Genomic DNA, 18,432 nt, shown 5'->3' with positions numbered 1-18,432 from the left:
GTCTGAGTTTAGCAATGGTCACAGAATTAAAACCCACTGACATCCCAAAGATTTGCTGATATCATCTCATCTAAACAACAACCAGAACAATCCAATAATTCTAATGGAAAAATTCATAGTAATGTTAACTATCAGAAGTCTTAATAATTGAGAGAAAGTGGAATATAAGAAAGAAACAGGAGAAACACCTTAAAACCTGTTGATCCTGGACAGCAAAGAAAAATGCTGTTTTACCTCTAGGATTTAAGTGTTTCATCAAGTGCTGAAAAATCAAAGTCTGGTACAGAATCCCAGAACTGTTAAGGCTGAAAAAGACTTTTAAGACCATTGAGTCCAACCATCAACCAGCACCACCACCATGGTCAGCACTGAACCTCAAGTGCCACATCCACAGGTTTTTTTAACACTTCCAGGGATGGGGACTCAACAACTGTCCTGGGCAGATGTGCCAGGGCTGGACAACCCTTTCCATCAAGGAATTGTTCCAAATATCCAACCTGAGCCTCCTCTGGCATGATTTAAGGCTGTTCCCTCTCATCCTGTCCCTGTACCCCAACAGAAACCCCAATCCCACCCGACTGCCCCTTCCTGTCAGGGAATTCCAGAGAAGAAAATTTCCTCTGGAGCCTTGTTTTCTCCAGGCTGAGCCCCTTTCCCAGCTCCCTCAGCCCCTCCTGGTGCTCCAGCCCCCTCCCCAGCTCCATTCCCTTCCCTGGACACTCTCCAGCCCCTCAGGGTCTCTCCTGTCATGGGGGGCCCAGAACTGCCCCCAAAACTGAGGTGTGTCCAAATAATTGAAGGTAACTTTGCTGCAAAGGAGAAGAACTGTAAAAATCTACTGCAATTATTAAGAGAATTAGAACAGCAGCCACACCAGGAGTGACAATGCAGATTTTCAACCTTTTATTCCCATTATTTTCCCACTTTTAACTCTTGACCTTCATCCCAAGCACAGCCATTTGCAATGAGCACAACTGCTCCTCCTCACAGGGAATGGAAAATGAATGGGGGCTCCAATCCTCAGGGAGTTATTACCTATCTAGTTAAGCAATAACGAGCCACCAGAGCCTACTTTTCTACCTTTATCATGAAAGCAAAAACTTAGCTAAGCTAAAATTAAAAAGCCACGGAGAAGAGGCATTTCCTTAGTTCAAGGTCTTTAGAAAATCTTTCACATTCCACAGATACCTGATTTACCTGAGATAAGAGAAATGATAATAAGGGGACTAAATATCCAGGTGCTGATGTCCAAAGCCTATTGTAAGCAACAGGACTCATAAAATCTGATTTTCAATGGCCCTTTCCCATGAGGGTTATCAGTGTCAGGCATAACTCACTGGTTTCTCTCTCTCAAGTTGAGCTGAAGTCTTTCTCCTTGATAGAATGTACTATTTTGGGGACTGCCAGCTCTGTGGGATAAGTCTGGAACTGGTCAGTGGATCAGGAATTCTCTGGGGAATAAATAAGGTGAGGCAGACAGGATGTTCCCCTGGGAATTCTCCCTACAAAACAGGCTGAAAGGGTCACTTGTAGGTTGTGGGTCAAGGAAAAACTGCAAGAATCAATCATGCTTTCCTAGGAGAGAAACTTCCTCCATTCAGGAGTTTCCTGGCTTTATAGGAAGGAAATGTGGGTATCAGGGGCTGCTGTGATGGAAAAGCTGCATGGAGAGCCAGCAGGAACATCATGGGGAATAACAGGAACAATCTGCCCAGGGTGCTGCAGAAAATGTGGAAAAATTCCCCTTCTTGTACCCCAGACACACAATAGGAAAGGACTGCCCAGGTTAGGAGACAACAGAAACCCCAAGTACTTCAGAGCTCAAAGGAAAAGCCAGCCAGATTAAGCAAAAATAGGGGAGCAGACATGGATTGGATCATCAACTGTCAATAGGGTAAATGTTTTGAGACATCTCCTACTTTTCCACTTAGCTGGCCTTGTCTCAAATCAAACAAGTCCAGAGACCTGTCCTGCTGCACCAGATTTTGGCTTTGCCAGCTCCAGGGAGTCACTGAATTCTCATTTACCTGTTGAGGGGGAAAAAGTCAAAGTGCACCAGAAACTCACAGGAGCACTGCAAGAAGACAATCCCTAAAAACAGAGGGATGCACATGGGGTGCAGTTTGTATGAGACTGTCCAAGAACTGCCCAACATCTACTGTGGGCCACAAGTGCTTCCTGGAATTCTAACATTTGGGATTTGACACTATCTAAATATATGTTGCACTGGTTTATTTGAATTTGAATTTTAAATTTGAAAACTTTAAATTAATTTTTGTTTTGAATACTTACTTAATATTGCTTTCCATGTCTAATATTTGAAGTAAAGACTACACAAAAAACTCCTAATGGATTTTAGGAATATTTGCATATTATTTTCTTCTTTGAGTGTGTTAAGGCTGTGCTGCTTTCAAAGATAGGAAAAAAATCCCAACCAAAACCAGAAGAGACACAAAACATCTTACAAGTGTTATTTTTGCCATTGGAAATGATTCCCTTGATGCTTTCCAGCTCTTGGAAATAGCTGACAGTAAATATTCAGAGTTTTACCTGATAATTTTGTGACTTGACATGTTTTATTTGAACACAGCCAACACCAACAGATAATATGGATTCCTCCATCAGCGGCAAGGTCCCAGATTCCTGCACAGATTTCACTTCAACCTGGATTCGTCGAGATTGCCCCTGCCCAAAAAAGAACAAATTGAAATGCTTGTTTAAAAAAAAAAAAGAATATAAAGTGTTGAAAGTTTAATTCCAGAGAGACCTCTACTGGCAGCTATTGGCAAGGAGAATTAATTTATCTTTTGGGAAGAACAAAGCACTGCAATCCCAATGACCCAGGGTTTAGGAGATCCCCCTTCTGTTGCAAGGATTTATATTTACAGAATTTATGAATTTACAGAGAGAAATAAAAGTTCAGCATTCAGCAGCTCTCCAGTTTACTTTTATGGAGGGTTTTCAAACATACTCTTATAGGATTTTTTTTAAATACTTTTGAAGGCAGAAAATGGGATCTTCTTCCCACCTACAAAAGAGGAGAGCAAATAGTCTAATTTGGTGAGCTACTGGAATTTCAGTGAACTTTTTCTGGCTCTGCTCTCCTTGGCTGAAAATTCTGACTCACTGATGGTATCAGTGCAGCAAAGCATCTGCTCCTTACTAAAACTGTAAGGGGAAAAGAAGTAAATTTAAAAAAAAGAAAATTAAAATAAAAATCAAAGGAGTTGGTGAGGTCAGAGGAGCAGCCTGTATCTAACTTTTACTGATTCCTCGTGTTCTTTGGGCAGCAGCTTATCAATGGCTCATCATTTTAAAAATGTGAGCTGCTCAGTTAAGCATTAACAATTTAAAGCAGGTAGAATTCAAAGAACAAAGGAGTGCGTGACTGGAAGGATCAAATAAAAGAGAACTCTCGGACCTCTTTAAAAAATGATGAACTTCAGTGGAGACTGATGTCCCTTCTGCCAGCTGCTGGCACAGGACAGAGCAAAAAGGTTACAGGGAGGGCTTTGATCATCTTTAAGCTGAGTTTTGCTCTGTCTCCTGCATTCCATCTGTTTTCCACAACATCATATTTTGCACCTGACACTTCCTTGGCCACCCAAAGCAAAGCTGCCCAGGTGTTTCTGGCACAGCTGGAGCCCTGCCTGTGCCACCCCACCTGTCTGTGCTCGAAGATGTCTCCTGAACAAAGGAGTGCGTGGCCGGAAGGTTCAAATAAAAGAGAATTCTTGGACCTCTTTAAAAAATGATGAAGCTCAGTGGAGACTGATGTCCCTTCTGCCAGCTGCTGGCACAGGACAGAGCAAAAAGGTTACAGGGAGGGCTTTGATCAACTTTAAGCTGAGTCTGCCACTTTCCATCTGTTTTCCACAACATCACATTTTGCACCTAAGCTTGACACTTCCTTGGACGCCCAGAGCAAAGCTCCCCATGTGTTTTTGGCACAGCTGGAACCCTGCCAGTGCCACCTCACCTGTCTGAGCTGGAAGATGCCTCCTGTGCTGACGTCCTTGGCAGGGGTCACCTCCACTGGGCAGTACTCCCCGTTCTCATTGAGCTCCAGGATCTGAACCCACAGCTCCACTTTGCGCGTCACCTCGCTCCACCTGCAGAACAAGCCATGGACTGGGTTGTTTCTTCTCTTTGGATGTTTTCCCCCCCCCCCCCCCCAAAAAAAAGGAATTAAAACACCAAAACACTGAGCTTACAGCGCAGACTGAAGGAGCAACAACTGCTGCAAAAAATGCACCATTTGTGAGCACACAGGTACCAGCTGTGCAGAGCTTCTAAATTTTCCTGACAGCTATTTTAGTCAAACATCAGAAATAAGCCTTTTCCTGATTCCAATACAAACCCCAATTCCACATTTAAGCTCTGGTCTCAACTCCTGCCACAGAAGCTCAGTGTTGTCAGGGCAATCAGGCTGAGATGGAAGACAGAAGAATGAAATATGACATTGTCTCACAAGCTCTCAAAATTCAGAGCACTTTCCTGACCTCCTTCATATCACTGCCTTCTCTCCAACTCTTCCCAGAGCTTAATAAGAAGCAGCCATTTTTGTAGAACTTCAAAATTAAAAAGGATAGAGGTGCTCACTACTTAGCTACCAAACATAACCCACTATTTTAGAGCATCCTTTTCCCTCTTTGCCATATTTCCCTGACTTTTATTTTAAATTTCCTTATATGCAGCTTAATAGTCAATGTAAGATTAAGCTGCAAGTAAAAAGAAAAGTAACTGCCAATAAATTAAGATGCAGAGCTGCCTTCTAATTGAAGAAGCAAAACAACTCACATTTAAGAAAATGCTACTAAGAGATTACTTTGGGGACATCAAATGGCGCCAGCAAACAAAAAACATCTCCCTGCAGCCTGAATTTCTATAATATTGCATATTAATCCAAACTGAGGTAATAAGGAATAAAACTTTTCCAGTGGCAGCATAACAGAGATGGAATTTCACAGCCAGGAATGAACTGGAGTCATCCAGTTGCCTTCAGCTCAGAATCTGACTCCTTACCCCAAACCTGCTTCAAAACTGGGCACCTCAGATGGTGACTCTTCCCAAATTCCAAACCAGAGATGTACTTCCCACACGTACCTGTCCCGAAGGCTGCGTGTTTTGGCTTGAATTATTCCCAAATCCCACAGGGCTGGGTTTTTTCGGTCCCCACTCTGCTTGTGCCCATAAACTTCGATGGCCAAAGCACCATCATAAAGATGTTCCATGAAGTCTTCAGAAATATTCACAGAAACCTCCTGGAAAGGACAAATCAGTTGGTAAGTGTGACTACAAGACTCAGGCTGGGAGATTTTACTGCCTTGACTTTAATAAAAGCATTTAGTAAAATCCCCCTGGTTCCCAAGACACAATCCAGGGGAAAAGAAGTGTTGGCTCAGTTTGTAAAATCAGGAGGCAGGTCAAAGAAATGTGATTTTCCAAAGATTAAAGTCTATAAGGAGCTGAAAAATGACCACAGGCTGTTGCAAGCCCTGAGCCAATGGCTCAGAAAAAAATCAAAGCATATGTTGCAATGCTCAGAATCAGAAAATCAAAACTCATCAGAAGGTGTTACATCCATTTCACAAATGGGAAGAGGAATAAATTGCCCAGTGTGATGAGAAGTGCTAGAACACCATGACAGCTGGGGTGATTTGGCTGAGATTCATCCAAGCTGACTTTAGATGTCTCTACAAAATGCCTCTGCTCAGCTGCTCCAAAGCCAGTGGGAAGAAAGAGTCTGTCCTAAATGGTCTGTTCCGACCTCTAACAACCCAACTTCAGCATCTACAGCATCCTCATGTCTCAGAATTGGAACATTGCTCTTCATTTCATCAGAGTTTAGAGTGATCAGCTCAGTTAGTGACATCATATAACCTCAGATAAATATCCCTCATCCACAGTGAATTTTACTGTGGATAAATTCCAATATTAGTGTCTCAGATGAACTGATATTTTCCTTTATTAACTCACTTCACCTTCAGTGATTTTTGTACAAATGACCAGTGCAGAAGAATCAAACTTAAATGGACTCTGAAGACATTTGAGTTCTTATTAAAAAAAATAGTGTATCAACACTAAAAATGGTATTAGGGCATCATGAAATAAAATGTGAGAAAAGAGGCAGATAAAACTGCTACATAAACTAAAACTGCTTTTTTTTGCCTGCCTTACAGCTTAATGAATACAACAGAAAAAGAAATTACATTGCAGTGGTCAAAGACAACCATGCACCGTGGCTCCTTGCTGATGGAAGACTGGGAAGGATCCACCTCAGGTGCAACAATAACTGGCTCCACTTGATCCCAGAATGTGTATTTGCAGAACACAAAGTTGGACAGGTGCTGTGGCAAACCTGTAGCTTGAAGTATTTTAATCTGGAAAGGAGGTGAGAAAGAAATGAAAAGCACTTATTCATCAGGCATGGAATTAAAAACATCACCTGGCAGAAAAATGTTCCACTGCAAAGGACAAAAAAAAAATAAGAACGGAAAAAATAAGTAAGAACATTAAAAAAAAAAAAAAGAACAGCAAACCAAAAACAATTCAGCAAATAAAATTTCTGCACTGATACTCATTGGAGACAATATTTGGAGTGCAGCAGCTGAGGACAGTCACTAGATGTCACCAGGCTCATATTTCCTGGAAGGGACATTCTGCTCATTTTTAATGGTGAAATGCACCAAACCCATTGCAATTGAAGAGGAATACTATAAAAATCTCATCTTTCCAGTGGCTCCTTTAAGCTCAAAAAATCCTTGGTTTAAGATACTACTTGTTCTTATTCTGTGATGCTGGAAATAACCTAAAATCAACCCCAAAGAATGCAAAATAAACCTGTCCTCTCATCAAATCAATGCCAAATAGAAACAAAACGTTGTGAATTCTTATTCTGATCTAAACAAAGCCATCATATTTGTCAAATTAAGACCAAATGAGTTGGACTTCTGCAGTATGACCCTCAGGATCTGGCAGGAGTATTTTTTGCCAAAATGCCCCATTCTGCTTGTAAGCACTGGAGCTCTATGGGACAGGATAAAAGGTGGGGGGGAAAAAGCACAATTTCTCCCAAACTGTTCAAACTTTCCAGAAGTCAGCAAGGCTGGGGACCACTCCCTCTAATGTTTTTTGCCTTTCTTTTCTTACCTGTAGCTTGTAGTTTTACTATCACAGAACCGTTAGTAAATGCTTCCTACTAATTTTCTTTTCATTACTAACAGTAATAAACACACTGTACATATTTTATAAAATATTTAATATTCAGAGAAAGAAATATTGAGAGAAACAGAAATATTAAGAGATAATGATTCCTAGAATGATGGGAGTTTATCTCCCATCTCTTGACTGGATTCTGCAGTTATTCTTGATTCTGCAAGATATTCTTGAACTGGGTATTGCAGTGCCAATCCTAATACAAAGACCTTCCCTGCATTCCAAGAAAATGGGTGAGCCTTTGGCATATTAATGCAGTTAATGAAAGGAACAAACCCCAACTAATTATCTTGTGTTACTTCAGCCATTCCATAAACAAAATAAGGTTACAAAGAGAAGACATCCAATGTCCAGAAGCCAAGGATTTCTTTCTGACTCAGGATGGGAAGAGAAAAGGTTGGTCAGAGGTTGGGAGACACCTGGAACTCACCCTGCAGACCAGTTTTCTCTCTGGGAGGTCATTTTCATTTGAGTAGTCAGGACTGTCCTCACCTCCCACCAGCCTGTCATCGATTTCCCCACTCACTCGAACAACTTCCACGTGGAGACGACCTGAAACCTGGCAGGGCAGGAATCAGAGTTATTTGTGTGCCAGAAAACAGTGACAGGTTCACCCTCTCCCAGGTTGTAAGCAGCCAACACTTCACTCCTTTATGCACTCTGCATTTGTTGCACTATGTGAAGAACACTTTGGAGCAAGAATCAAAACGCCTTTGTCGCAAAAACCATAAAGAAATCAGACACTGGGGTGACTTAGGGAACAACTTCACCTTCAAATCAGTCTCTGGAGGGTCTGCAAAGTGCACACTTGATGCGGAGCATGGAGAATGTTGCCTGGTGTGCTCTGCTGCCTTTGAAGTCGTTCTTACAGAATATATTTAAGAACCTATTTTCTTGATGGCAGGCAGTGAAACCAGTGGAGCTACAGCTCATCCTAAGGACTTATTTTGGGCTATTTCCCTCAGGAAGCTTTCTCCTTTCACAATCACCTTGCTGGGATTCAGAGCTGTCTGAAAACTCCAGTAAAATATTATGGGATTTACACAATTCCACACTGTTAGAGAAGACCTTGAACACATGAAACTGGAAATTATCTACTCCGTGCTGGTAGTGAGATCCACAGGCTGTAATTACACAGCTGGGTAAGGATAGATTTTAAAGAATGACAAACCTCTCCCTTCTGATTGATGATTGGAACAGCATATTGAAGCTTCACATCATAGAACAGGCACTCAAGGAAAACATTGGCCACTCCAATAAGGCTGTGGTTCTCCTGCTCCTCGTAGAAGGGATCAGCTCTCCTGAAATAAGCTCTCATCACCTGCAAGCAAATCCAGAGTCCTGTCAGGAAACCAAACCCCCCAGGAAACACTTCTCAAAGTGTTGCACAACCAGCCCAGGGAAAGAAAAAGGGACTCAAGCAAGAGACCAGATTAGATATCAAGAAGAATGGAAATGAATTTTATTTTGAGTAAGGCCTGTCCTGAGCAAGTCCTCCTTAACTTTGCCAGATTCCTGAACATTAACTGCTGTTGTGTCACCTGCAGCTTCCTATTGTGTGTCACATTCCCTCATCAAACTATGCATGCAGCCAGGGATCAGAGTGACAAGATAAGGGTTAATGAAATGCTGAGCATCAATTCAGTACTACGAAAAGTAAAACCTCAGGGAAACTCAGCTCTTTGCATATTCCCTCCCCACCTGCACCCAACAATCCTCCTGAAAATGTAACAGGAATGTAATTACAGGAGGACCTTTTACTTACTGGATTGTCTTCCTCACAGTCTTTCCATTCCTGGTAGAGGTCCCTCATATCCACCAGTCGATTTTCCAGCTTTTCCAGTGACCAGATCTGTTTGCCCTTCCCTTTCCTCCTCACCTGGATTGCAGGCTCACTGAGAATTGCACCTCTCTGTGAAACAATTAAAGGGATGCCAAGAAGGAATTCGTGTCACAACAGTGAAAGAAGAGTTTAAAACTAACAAAAACTTGAGAATATCTTTGGGAAAAGTCTGTTCTTTTTTTTATTCTGGCTTGAGCAGCCAAATCCAAGTGTGACAGGCTCTGAGTTCAGCTGTCACAGTGTATTGGTGTTCATTTTAACTGGGCAGTGTAATCACAGCTACAGGCACTGCTTTCCATGGATTTTCACCTTGCATAAGTGTTAGAAATGGGAACATTTAAGTATTTCACAAATACCCTCAAGTCAGAGCAGGCCTGGAGCTCCAGCTAAAATTACAACTGCCTGCAACTTTCAACTAGTGCAGACACTTAACCCCCTTTATCACCCTGTTTCTGGATGTGTCTTCCCCAGAAGACTGTGAGAAAAACTTCTGAAACAACTGACAAAAATTATAATCCTGGAATAAAATCCATCTGCTGTACTAAAGACAGTCTGAGTATCACCAAAATATTGTTTGGGCTTCAAAAAATAACACCAGCTTCAGTTGCCAGCCTGAGACACAGAAGTCTGGGTTCAGATCCCTCCTTCCAAAATTTCTAAGACGCCTGGGAACAAATAATCCAAATCCTCTCTGCTCCAGTTCCTCCCTCCATAATGGGGATGGCAGAATTTTCACAGCTCAGTGGGATGATGCAAAGTCAAATGTCCACAAAGGGATGGTAAACACTTGCAATAGATGTTACCCAACATGCAGAGACTTTGTCACTCTGCAACAACAACAAGTGGGAACTTCAACACCAGGGGAAAGGTCTTGCACCAAATATTTATCTTTTAAGGGACATTATAGGATTTTCATGGTATAAAATAAGATAAGGATGTAGCAGAGAGGTATTTAATGCACATTAGTGGAAAATTAACTCAACCATTAGAATCAAAGAAATCTGAACACTGAGGGACAAACTAAACAACCATTTAAATCAGTCAGGGTGACTGTACCTTGCTGTTGGCATTAAGGCTTGAAGCTGGGATCTGGAGGGTCACTTTGTACTCTGTCCTCTTGTCCAGTTCCTCTCCAATAAAATTGGCTTCTCTCACATACAGATTGGCTTTCACAATCTGCTCTCGCAGCTTCCTCAGGCTGTGGGTCAGCATTTCTTCCCTGGAAGAATGGGAATGGGAAGGGGAGACAGGAAAAATCATGAGGTTCATGAAAAGCAAAATAAATGGATGAGGAAGCAACTGAGAGCTTGCGGGTGAGGATTAAAGAGAGAGGGGACAGGTGACATTATAGAGGGGCTGCTACAAATATCGGACAGGTGAGCCCCTCCAGAAAACCCAGGAGCAACCTCATGTTCACAAGCCCTGGACTTCAGCAGAACTTGTGAAAAGGTTTGGACACCGCCCTACACAACATCCTTGGGTCCAGCTCTGGGGCTTCCAACAGAGGGAGGACATGGAGAGAGTCCAGAGGAGGCCAAGGAGCTGCTCCAGACCTGGAGCCCCTCTGCTCTGGAGCCAGGCTGGGAGCGCTGGGGGTGCTCACCTGGAGAAGAGAAGGATCCAGCGAGAGCTCAGAGCCCCTTCCAGAGCCTAAAGGGGCTCCAGGAGAGCTGGAGAGGGACTGGGGACAAGGGATGGAGGGGCAGGACACAGGGAATGGCTTCCCACTGCCAGAGGGCAGGGATGGATGGGATATTGGGAAGGAACTGTTCCCTGTGAAGGTGGGGAGGCCCTGGCACAGGATGCCCAGAGAAGCTGTGGCTGCCCCTGGATCCCTGGCAGTGTCCAAGGCCAGGCTGGACAGGGCTTGGAGCACCCTGGGATAGTGGAAAGTGTCCCTGCCCATGGCAGGGGGTGGAACTGGAAGGACTTTCAGGTCCCTTCACACCAAAATAATTCTACCATTTTTAACACAAAAATCAGGCATATGAAATTGCATTTCAACTGGGAATCTCCCCCCCTCCCCAATCTGTATGAATTTAGCAATATGAAAATCAGGATGCTGCTGGCTTTGGAGACTTCTCCATGCATCTGCTGAACAGGCAGCTTTTGTGTGGCTCATTCCAGAGCTTTCCCACCACAGATGTGGATGATCCATGTTACAGAGAAAGGTTTATTCAGTCATGACCCACTTGCTCACTGGCCTTCCTGGCAAGTGTGAGAAAAAGTGGCAACTGTGCAGCCCAGGAATCTGGTGCCACAAAACATCCCAGGCACACAGTTAGCACCTTGTCAGGCTCTCTGAAATATTTTTTAATTCCAAAGTTGCTTTTCTATCTGTATTTTTCATGACAATGTCTTTACCACACTCATTTATTTAGAGTTTCATCTTCCTCCTGCAGCTGCTGTTTTTTACAGCAATAGTGGAAAAGATTATTTAGGGGCTGAAGTAAATAACCTCAGTGCCATCACCCAGGAAGAGGCAGAGTGGACAGTGACCCCTCTGTGGTTATTAAATGGTTTTTACAATTATGTGGATTAAAATTCTTTGTATCATCCTCTTACTCCCTTTTTTTTATTTGTACTCTTCTGCTTGCCAGAACCTGCCCAGGTCAGACAGCTGGATCTGAGTCAAGGGGAAAAACTTTCCAGCAGCTGAGTCATCCATGACCCATGAGAGAACAAACTCACACAGAAACCTCAAAATTTCATCCAATCACCTCATCTTTAGCTAAATTTGCTGCTGATCAGGATAGAGCTTGTCCTTAATAACAAAGCAGGAACTCATTATTTCTCATATTTTCTACCATTGTAAGCTTGGTTATTCTGGAGGTGTTCAAGGCCAGGTTGGATGGGGCTTGGAGCAAACTGGGATAGTGGAAAGTGTCCTCCTCATGGCAGGGGTGGAACTGGATGGTCTTTGATGTCCCTTCTGTGATTTTTAGATAAATATTTTGGCCATGTCCTCCCCAAGCCCCGCCACGAGTCCTCACAGAAATCCACTGCAATCGCAGCACAACGAAAATTTTACCAAATTTGCTGCAGAAATTTGACTGAACACCCCTGATGGCCACAGGGGGTACCCACCTCTCCTCTGCCCACTGCCTGAGGCGCTGCTGGGCACTGGGGGAGTGGAAGGAGAACCTGTCCATGCTGCGGAAATGCTGCTTCTCGGGCGAGAGCCGGCGCCGCAGCTGCTCCAGCTCGTGCTCGTACATCAGCCTCTGCCTCTCCAGGGCTGATCTCTTCTCCTCCTCGTGCTGCTGCTCCAGGCTTTGCAGGATTGACTGCATTGGGTCTAGGCAGAGTTTGAAAATAAACAAAAATCCATGCTGAGGAGCGTCCTGGATGCACGGTGTGAGCGCAGGTATCGGGTAAAAAGAGAGATTCTGGTTTTGTTGCAGCGTGTATTTAAAAAGTGCTGCTGAATTCTGAAGCAAAACAAATGTTTACAAGGCAGATGATTTAAGTGAATTAAGAAAAGAAAAAGCCCAAGCTGGAGGAAAAAAAAAAAGTCTTCCTATTTCCCAAAATAATGTCATTCTGGGACAGCTACATAAGACCACAAAAACTCAAAAACACGGTTTCAGAGACAGAAATCACTGCAGTTAATGCCTGGGTGAGACATAACCTAAGAAAAATAAACAGCCAAGTGAAAACACTTCGATTTGAGACTGCAGTTCCACCAGCATTCCACTTTTGGCTTTCCCCTCAGCAAGAACTGCCAAACCAAACAGTCTGCCATGGTTATTTTTCCCTCCTCAAGCACAAAAATGACTGTGATGAGTCATTCACAAGAAAAATTCTCCAAAAGGAAGTTATAAGGGAAAAGGTCTGTGGTTATCCTCATATTTTGCACACATTTCCAAATAATTTTTTGTGGCTCCTTACCATTACTACCAAGAGCCTTCATGGTGACTTCCATCTGGGCATACTCATAGCTGAAGTTAATCTCACTGGACACCTCACTGGAATTGTCTCCATCTATATCCAGCTGCTCCACACTGTTGCTGCACTTCATGGAGTTGTCCCGCTCCTCTTCCTCATGATCTGCCTTCTTCTTCTTCTTTGGCAAATTCAACCTTTAAATAAGAGGAAAATTTTTAGAGGACTATTAAATTGCTCAGCTCTGAAACACAGGGTTGCTTTCAAATATTGTTAAAGTTCAGTAGAGCCTCGAAATCAGAAGATGTTTTTCCCTTTCAAATTTTATTGATCTCCTGTGAGTGTAATTTTCCTCAGGGCAAAAACAGGAGCAGAAGGTAAACTAATTAATCCATTCCACATTCTCATAATTAAGTACCTCATGCTACCAATAATACAGTTTAGATAATCATGACATTTTTTAGTCATTCCACATCCAAATAATTTAGAGGCAATGATGAAGTGATAGTGGGTTCTCCTTTTAAGCATGAAATAAAGCAATGACATTTTAGATTATCATTCGAATTCACTGATTTTTGAGGTATTTCAGAGGGTTTCAAAGCACACTCTTGAACAGAAAACATCTATCAGTGATCCTGTCTGATACAGGAAGGTCACAGATGTGGCTGGGACTACAGGGGACAGAGAGCACAGTGACCTTGTAATAACATTTAGCATTAAAAACCAGTCCAGCATCAGTATTGCTTTTATAATCCCCATCTTTCCTTGTACCTTAAGCTAAAACAAGGTGGGTGTCAATTTACAATTCCTGTAATTACTTTTGTTACCTGAAGAAGTGGTTGTTTCCCCACAGGATTCTGTCTCCATGGTGGAGCTGGATGGGACACACGACAGCAGATCCGTTTACAAATGTCCTGGGAAAAGGCAAAAACCTAAAGTAAATATTTTTATATGAAGCTTCATTTTTTTCCCCTCCCAGAATTACTTGCATTACTGCAACAAGTAAAGGTAGGAGAAGAGATTTAGGGATTGCAAACAGGCAAAATATTCCCAGAAAACTCACTGATCTACCAAGTACTGTTTCATACACACCTCAAATTCAGCTTCTTTTGACCTCTTAAGCTCATGAAGTTCAGTACATTTAGACAGATATTACTACAGATATTACTAGACAGATATTACTACAGCTGTGTCTGGGGAGTAAAATTAGAGCTTAAAAATGAGCAGCCTGAGAAAACAAAGTCACTAGAAAAAAACACTTGCACACTGTGCTGAAATACAGACACAAAACAGAAATATTTGAATAAGGCAATAGACACCTCTGCTACATGAACAGCTTAAAGACACTAATTAAAATAATCAGAAACTACTTTTATTTCAGAGTCAGATTAAGTTTGAAAATAGGATTGTGGGATAACTCAAATTTGAAGGGAATCTTAGGTTGTCACTCAGTCCAATCTGCTCTAAGCAGGATCAGCCACAAATCAGGGTAAATGTGCAAAGTTTGAATTTTGTGTATTAACAATAAGTTATTGGAGATGCTGACTCTGCATGTCATTTTGTGATCAATCTGAATATGCCAGCTGCTTCTCAAGTAGAGCTACTTAATTGAATAAAGCAACAAATGCTTCAGCAGCTCTTTGCATATCAACAGATCTCCTAGAAAATTAATTCAAATTTTGATAGGAGTTACATCTACACAGCTGCAAATCAGCGAGTATCTACTTGCTGAAAGCACAGGCAATTTACTCATCTCCTCTTTAAAAATTTGGGCTACAAACACCCTCCCTGAGAGAAATCCCACTGGAAGGGAACATGAGTTGACAGAGGAACAGGTGACAAATAAAATGTAAAAGCAGAATTTTTCCTATTACGAAGGAGATAGAGAAGTTTGTTTTCCAAGTATCTTTGTGCACCATGAATCATAAAATACTGGATAAAATGACAAGTATCAAACAGCTGTGGCTGCATTTTATTCCTTCACCTGGTATTTTTTTGTGGGGTCAGCATAACCTGGCCTTCTGGGGTGATGTCTATGATGCAGTGCTCAGGAAGAATTCCCATTCCACACAGCTGGATATCTTGAGAGTTGTCTGAGCCTATTAATGTGTGCTCCTGGGGAAAAATTAATTCAGATGTTAATGATGGACTGCAGAGGTTCACTGGGTCTAATTCACCCTTTCTCCTTCTGGATGTGTTGTGTCATCTGGTCCCAAAATTTCACAGCTGTTCAATACTTCCCTTAGAGGGAAAAAGAGAAGAAAATCAACTCTTTGTCTCACAATAACAAGCAGGGAGAATGCAGGAAAGTTTACAGGTAACAGTTAAACGTGAAAATGAAGGGAATTTTGATTTAATGGGGGAATCCAGTGCCTCAGAATGTTGTAGAAGCCAAAGGAATAAAGGACTTCAGGCAGGAATTTAGAGAGGCTCTCAGTGGCTGATCCATGGTGGTTATGGAGGTTCCACCTAGATCAGCAACAGCTCAGGAAATTCCTGGATACTCAGGGTGAGGGGGATCTGGAAGATGATGGATCACCCCACAAATCAAATTTCTGAGGTTGGAAAAAACACTTTAAAACCATCCAAGCATCCCCCAGCACAGCCAAGGCCACCACTGCCCCATGTCCCCAAGTGCCACCTGCACAAGGCTTTTAAATCCCCCCAGGGATGGGGACTCCACCACTGCTAAGGCTGGATCCTCCTTTTGGGACAGAAATCTCTTTTTTAGGCATCTCCAAGCAATTTTTGAGAAACAGATTTAACAGTTTAGACAGGTCAATTCAGGTTGTTCCTCAGTACTTGAAGGACCTGGTGCACACACAGAGCTCAGAGAGAAAGTGTGTGAATATTCTGACAAACAAGAGAGTTAAAACTCAGGATTTTAGGAAAAACAGCTGCAAGAAATTTTATCACAATAATTTCAAGGCACAGGGATTTTTACACCAAAATTCCCCAGGAGAAAGACAAATCTGACTTATTAAAAAAATAACAAAGATTAATTGAAGGAGACAAAATCTACCCCATGGAGTTTTCAAAGGAAAAGAACAAAGAACCACCTGAGACCTTTCTGTTGGTAGTGATGGGCAAAGGCTTTGTCCCACTCTTGTCCTTGTTCCCAGTGACCACGGGGACAAAGTGGGATCTGTCCCAGTATCTGTCAGTGATTTAGCAGCTGAGTCACACTCTGGACTTTTATGTGCAAGTTGTCTGGGCCTCCCCCAAAACCTCAGCTCCTTTCTCCTTTTTAATGTGCTTTTTTTAGCAGATACAACATGCAAAAATGTTTCCTTTGTTTCTATTGAGATATCGCAGAGCCACGACGGCTGATATAAAAGAGGATCAGATATTTCCTAAGACTGACTAAACCAAAACCATCTTTCAGCTTAATTGCTGATTTTGTGGCTGTTTTGAGAGTTACTACCCCACTTCAAAGGGAACAGAATGATTTAATGTGAAGCTCAAACTGCTGACATTCGCTGCAAAATTTTTAGAATTTGCACTCCAAGATGTGACTTTAAAATGGTTGTACCTTGCTTCTCCTCCTAAGTCCTCCATCTAGAGTGTGTAAAAGCCACAATAAACTGCCCAAATATTTCAGCACAGAGTGAAAAAGTCACATAATGTGTTTGATGGTTAATATCAGAAAAGGGTCTGCACATCAGAAGTGCTGAGGCAGAACAGAACTTGTTTTTCACTTCTGGCAAGTTGCATGAAGAGGATTAAAAATGCATTTCATAAACTGAAGACAGCAGCCAGAATTTAGACTACACACAGAGAAGCTGACTACTGATATGCCCAACTTTCATATAACACAATTTCATGGGTAAAAGCTTGTGAAATTTTACATAAAAAAACCCAATGAACAAAAAAACCTTATCCCAGAACAGGAGACAGTTTCTCAAAAAGAACATGTCTAAATTTCTTCTAAAAAATGCCGAAGAAAACTAAAACAAACAAAAACATCAAATCCCCAAACTTATCCTGTGCTACACAGAATTACATTTGAAATAAAAAGGTTGTACTCATAAAAACCTTAATATTTTTAGATATACAGTTTTATAGAACTCTCCAAGTACACCTCTGCCAAATGAATTAGAGGCCTGAAATTACAAAATTTTTATATACCAAGATGTATTTTTACCTTTAAATAGTACACCAGGAGTTCATTGAGAGCAGGATCTGCATTCAAATTAACCAGGAAGCATTTATTATCCCCAACTTTTATTCCAGAGGACTGCAGGGATATGCCAAGGCTTTCCAGCTGTTTCTGACGCTCCTGGAAGAGAGCAGCCATCAAAACTGAGCTGACTGATGCCCAAACATTCTGAAATCCATTCCCATCTGCAGGAGCCACCAGGCAAAAATGATGGATTGATACTTCTAGAACAGGAAATTCTTTCTTCTGCAACAGGTGAGGCACAGCAGGTTCAGTTGTACCAAGCTCTGCTCAGGGGTATCTGTGATTCCTCCTGTGGCTCCGTGCTTTGGTCCCACACATTCCCATATTCCCGGTGGGAAATGAAAGCAGCTGGGAGCAGCCTCCTGCAGCACTGCAGAGCATCTCCATGACCTCACTGGAACGGCAAAATGCTACCACAAAGCCATCTCTAGAGCCCTTTATTCTCCCTTTCCAGCTAAAAAGCAAGAAGTTAAGTTAAATCCTTGCCAAGGCAAGCTCCATGTCTATCCTTTGTTCCAGAGCAATCAAAATGACAAAAAACTGGCAACCTGCTATTTAAGTAATGCAAAGAACACTTCCTGCTGAACAAGAATAGCAGCATTTTGGATGGTGTTTTGTTCTTGTCAAAAGACTTCATAGAAATGCCTAACAAAGCATTACTGTGCAAAAATGTCCATCTCTCAAAGGAAAGGGTTTGGGTGAGACCAGAACAGTGAAAAAGGAACATTAAACATTTCTGACTTAGAAACAGAAAGGGATTCTTCTACCAAAAAAAAAAAAATCCACTGGGATAAAAAAGTTGAGAATTGTTCCCAGGAGCAGAGAGAAACTGAAGTGAGACTCGCTGTCTGCAGCAACAACAACAAAAAACTTAGAAATAAATATAGGAGGGTCCTCGCAGGATTACTGGGGGAAGCAGAAACAGGAGAGGGTGAAATTAATAAGTAAAAAAACATACAAGAGACCTACAGTGCTTTCCCAGTGCTGCTGAGACTTTTAAAAAATGAGATCAGATAATGTAGGAATAATCCTGGAATGTTTATCTTTATCTATCAGTGTGCTTTTTATTTAAAAACGGAGTATGTCACAATATTCCGGATCATTCCCTGCTCAATTGTACCAGGTCTAATCAAGATTAAAATTGCAAAGAAATGGCACAACTCGCTCTTGATTTTCTGTTCCCTGTCTCCACACAGGCTTACAAACCAACATGATGTCCTTGTAAGGGAAAGTCATGTGTGTGTGTGAGAGAGAGAGAGAAAACAAAGAACAGAGGAGAAACTGCAGTGTGATGTCAAAGATC

The 18,432-nt window shown here is 42.0% G+C and overlaps 1 protein-coding gene across 1 annotated transcript in view; it reads right to left on the bottom strand.

Moving 5' to 3' along the window:
* Positions 1-2,550: 2,550 nt before the first annotated feature.
* Positions 2,551-18,432, bottom strand: part of LOC102036145 (kinesin-like protein KIF13B) — a gene marked incomplete at its 3' end in the record, with an annotated part of 85,133 nt that continues 69,251 nt past the window's right edge. The window contains exons 14-26 of the mRNA XM_014308625.1: positions 17,091-17,225; positions 14,931-15,061; positions 13,774-13,860; positions 12,953-13,143; positions 12,149-12,359; positions 10,118-10,280; positions 8,984-9,130; positions 8,390-8,539; positions 7,649-7,777; positions 6,213-6,383; positions 5,107-5,264; positions 3,980-4,112; positions 2,551-2,685 (exon numbers count right to left, since the gene is read on the bottom strand). Coding sequence (XP_014164100.1) covers positions 2,551-2,685; positions 3,980-4,112; positions 5,107-5,264; positions 6,213-6,383; positions 7,649-7,777; positions 8,390-8,539; positions 8,984-9,130; positions 10,118-10,280; positions 12,149-12,359; positions 12,953-13,143; positions 13,774-13,860; positions 14,931-15,061; positions 17,091-17,225 — 1,941 coding nt within the window. The remainder of the gene's footprint in view (positions 2,686-3,979; positions 4,113-5,106; positions 5,265-6,212; positions 6,384-7,648; positions 7,778-8,389; positions 8,540-8,983; positions 9,131-10,117; positions 10,281-12,148; positions 12,360-12,952; positions 13,144-13,773; positions 13,861-14,930; positions 15,062-17,090; positions 17,226-18,432) is intronic.

This window comes from Geospiza fortis, unplaced genomic scaffold, assembly GCF_000277835.1.
Source record: "Geospiza fortis unplaced genomic scaffold, GeoFor_1.0 scaffold106, whole genome shotgun sequence".
Classification (NCBI taxonomy): Eukaryota; Metazoa; Chordata; class Aves; order Passeriformes; family Thraupidae; genus Geospiza; species Geospiza fortis.
The sequence above is the reverse complement of the archived record's forward strand: the minus strand, read 5'-3'. Positions and strand labels throughout refer to the sequence as shown.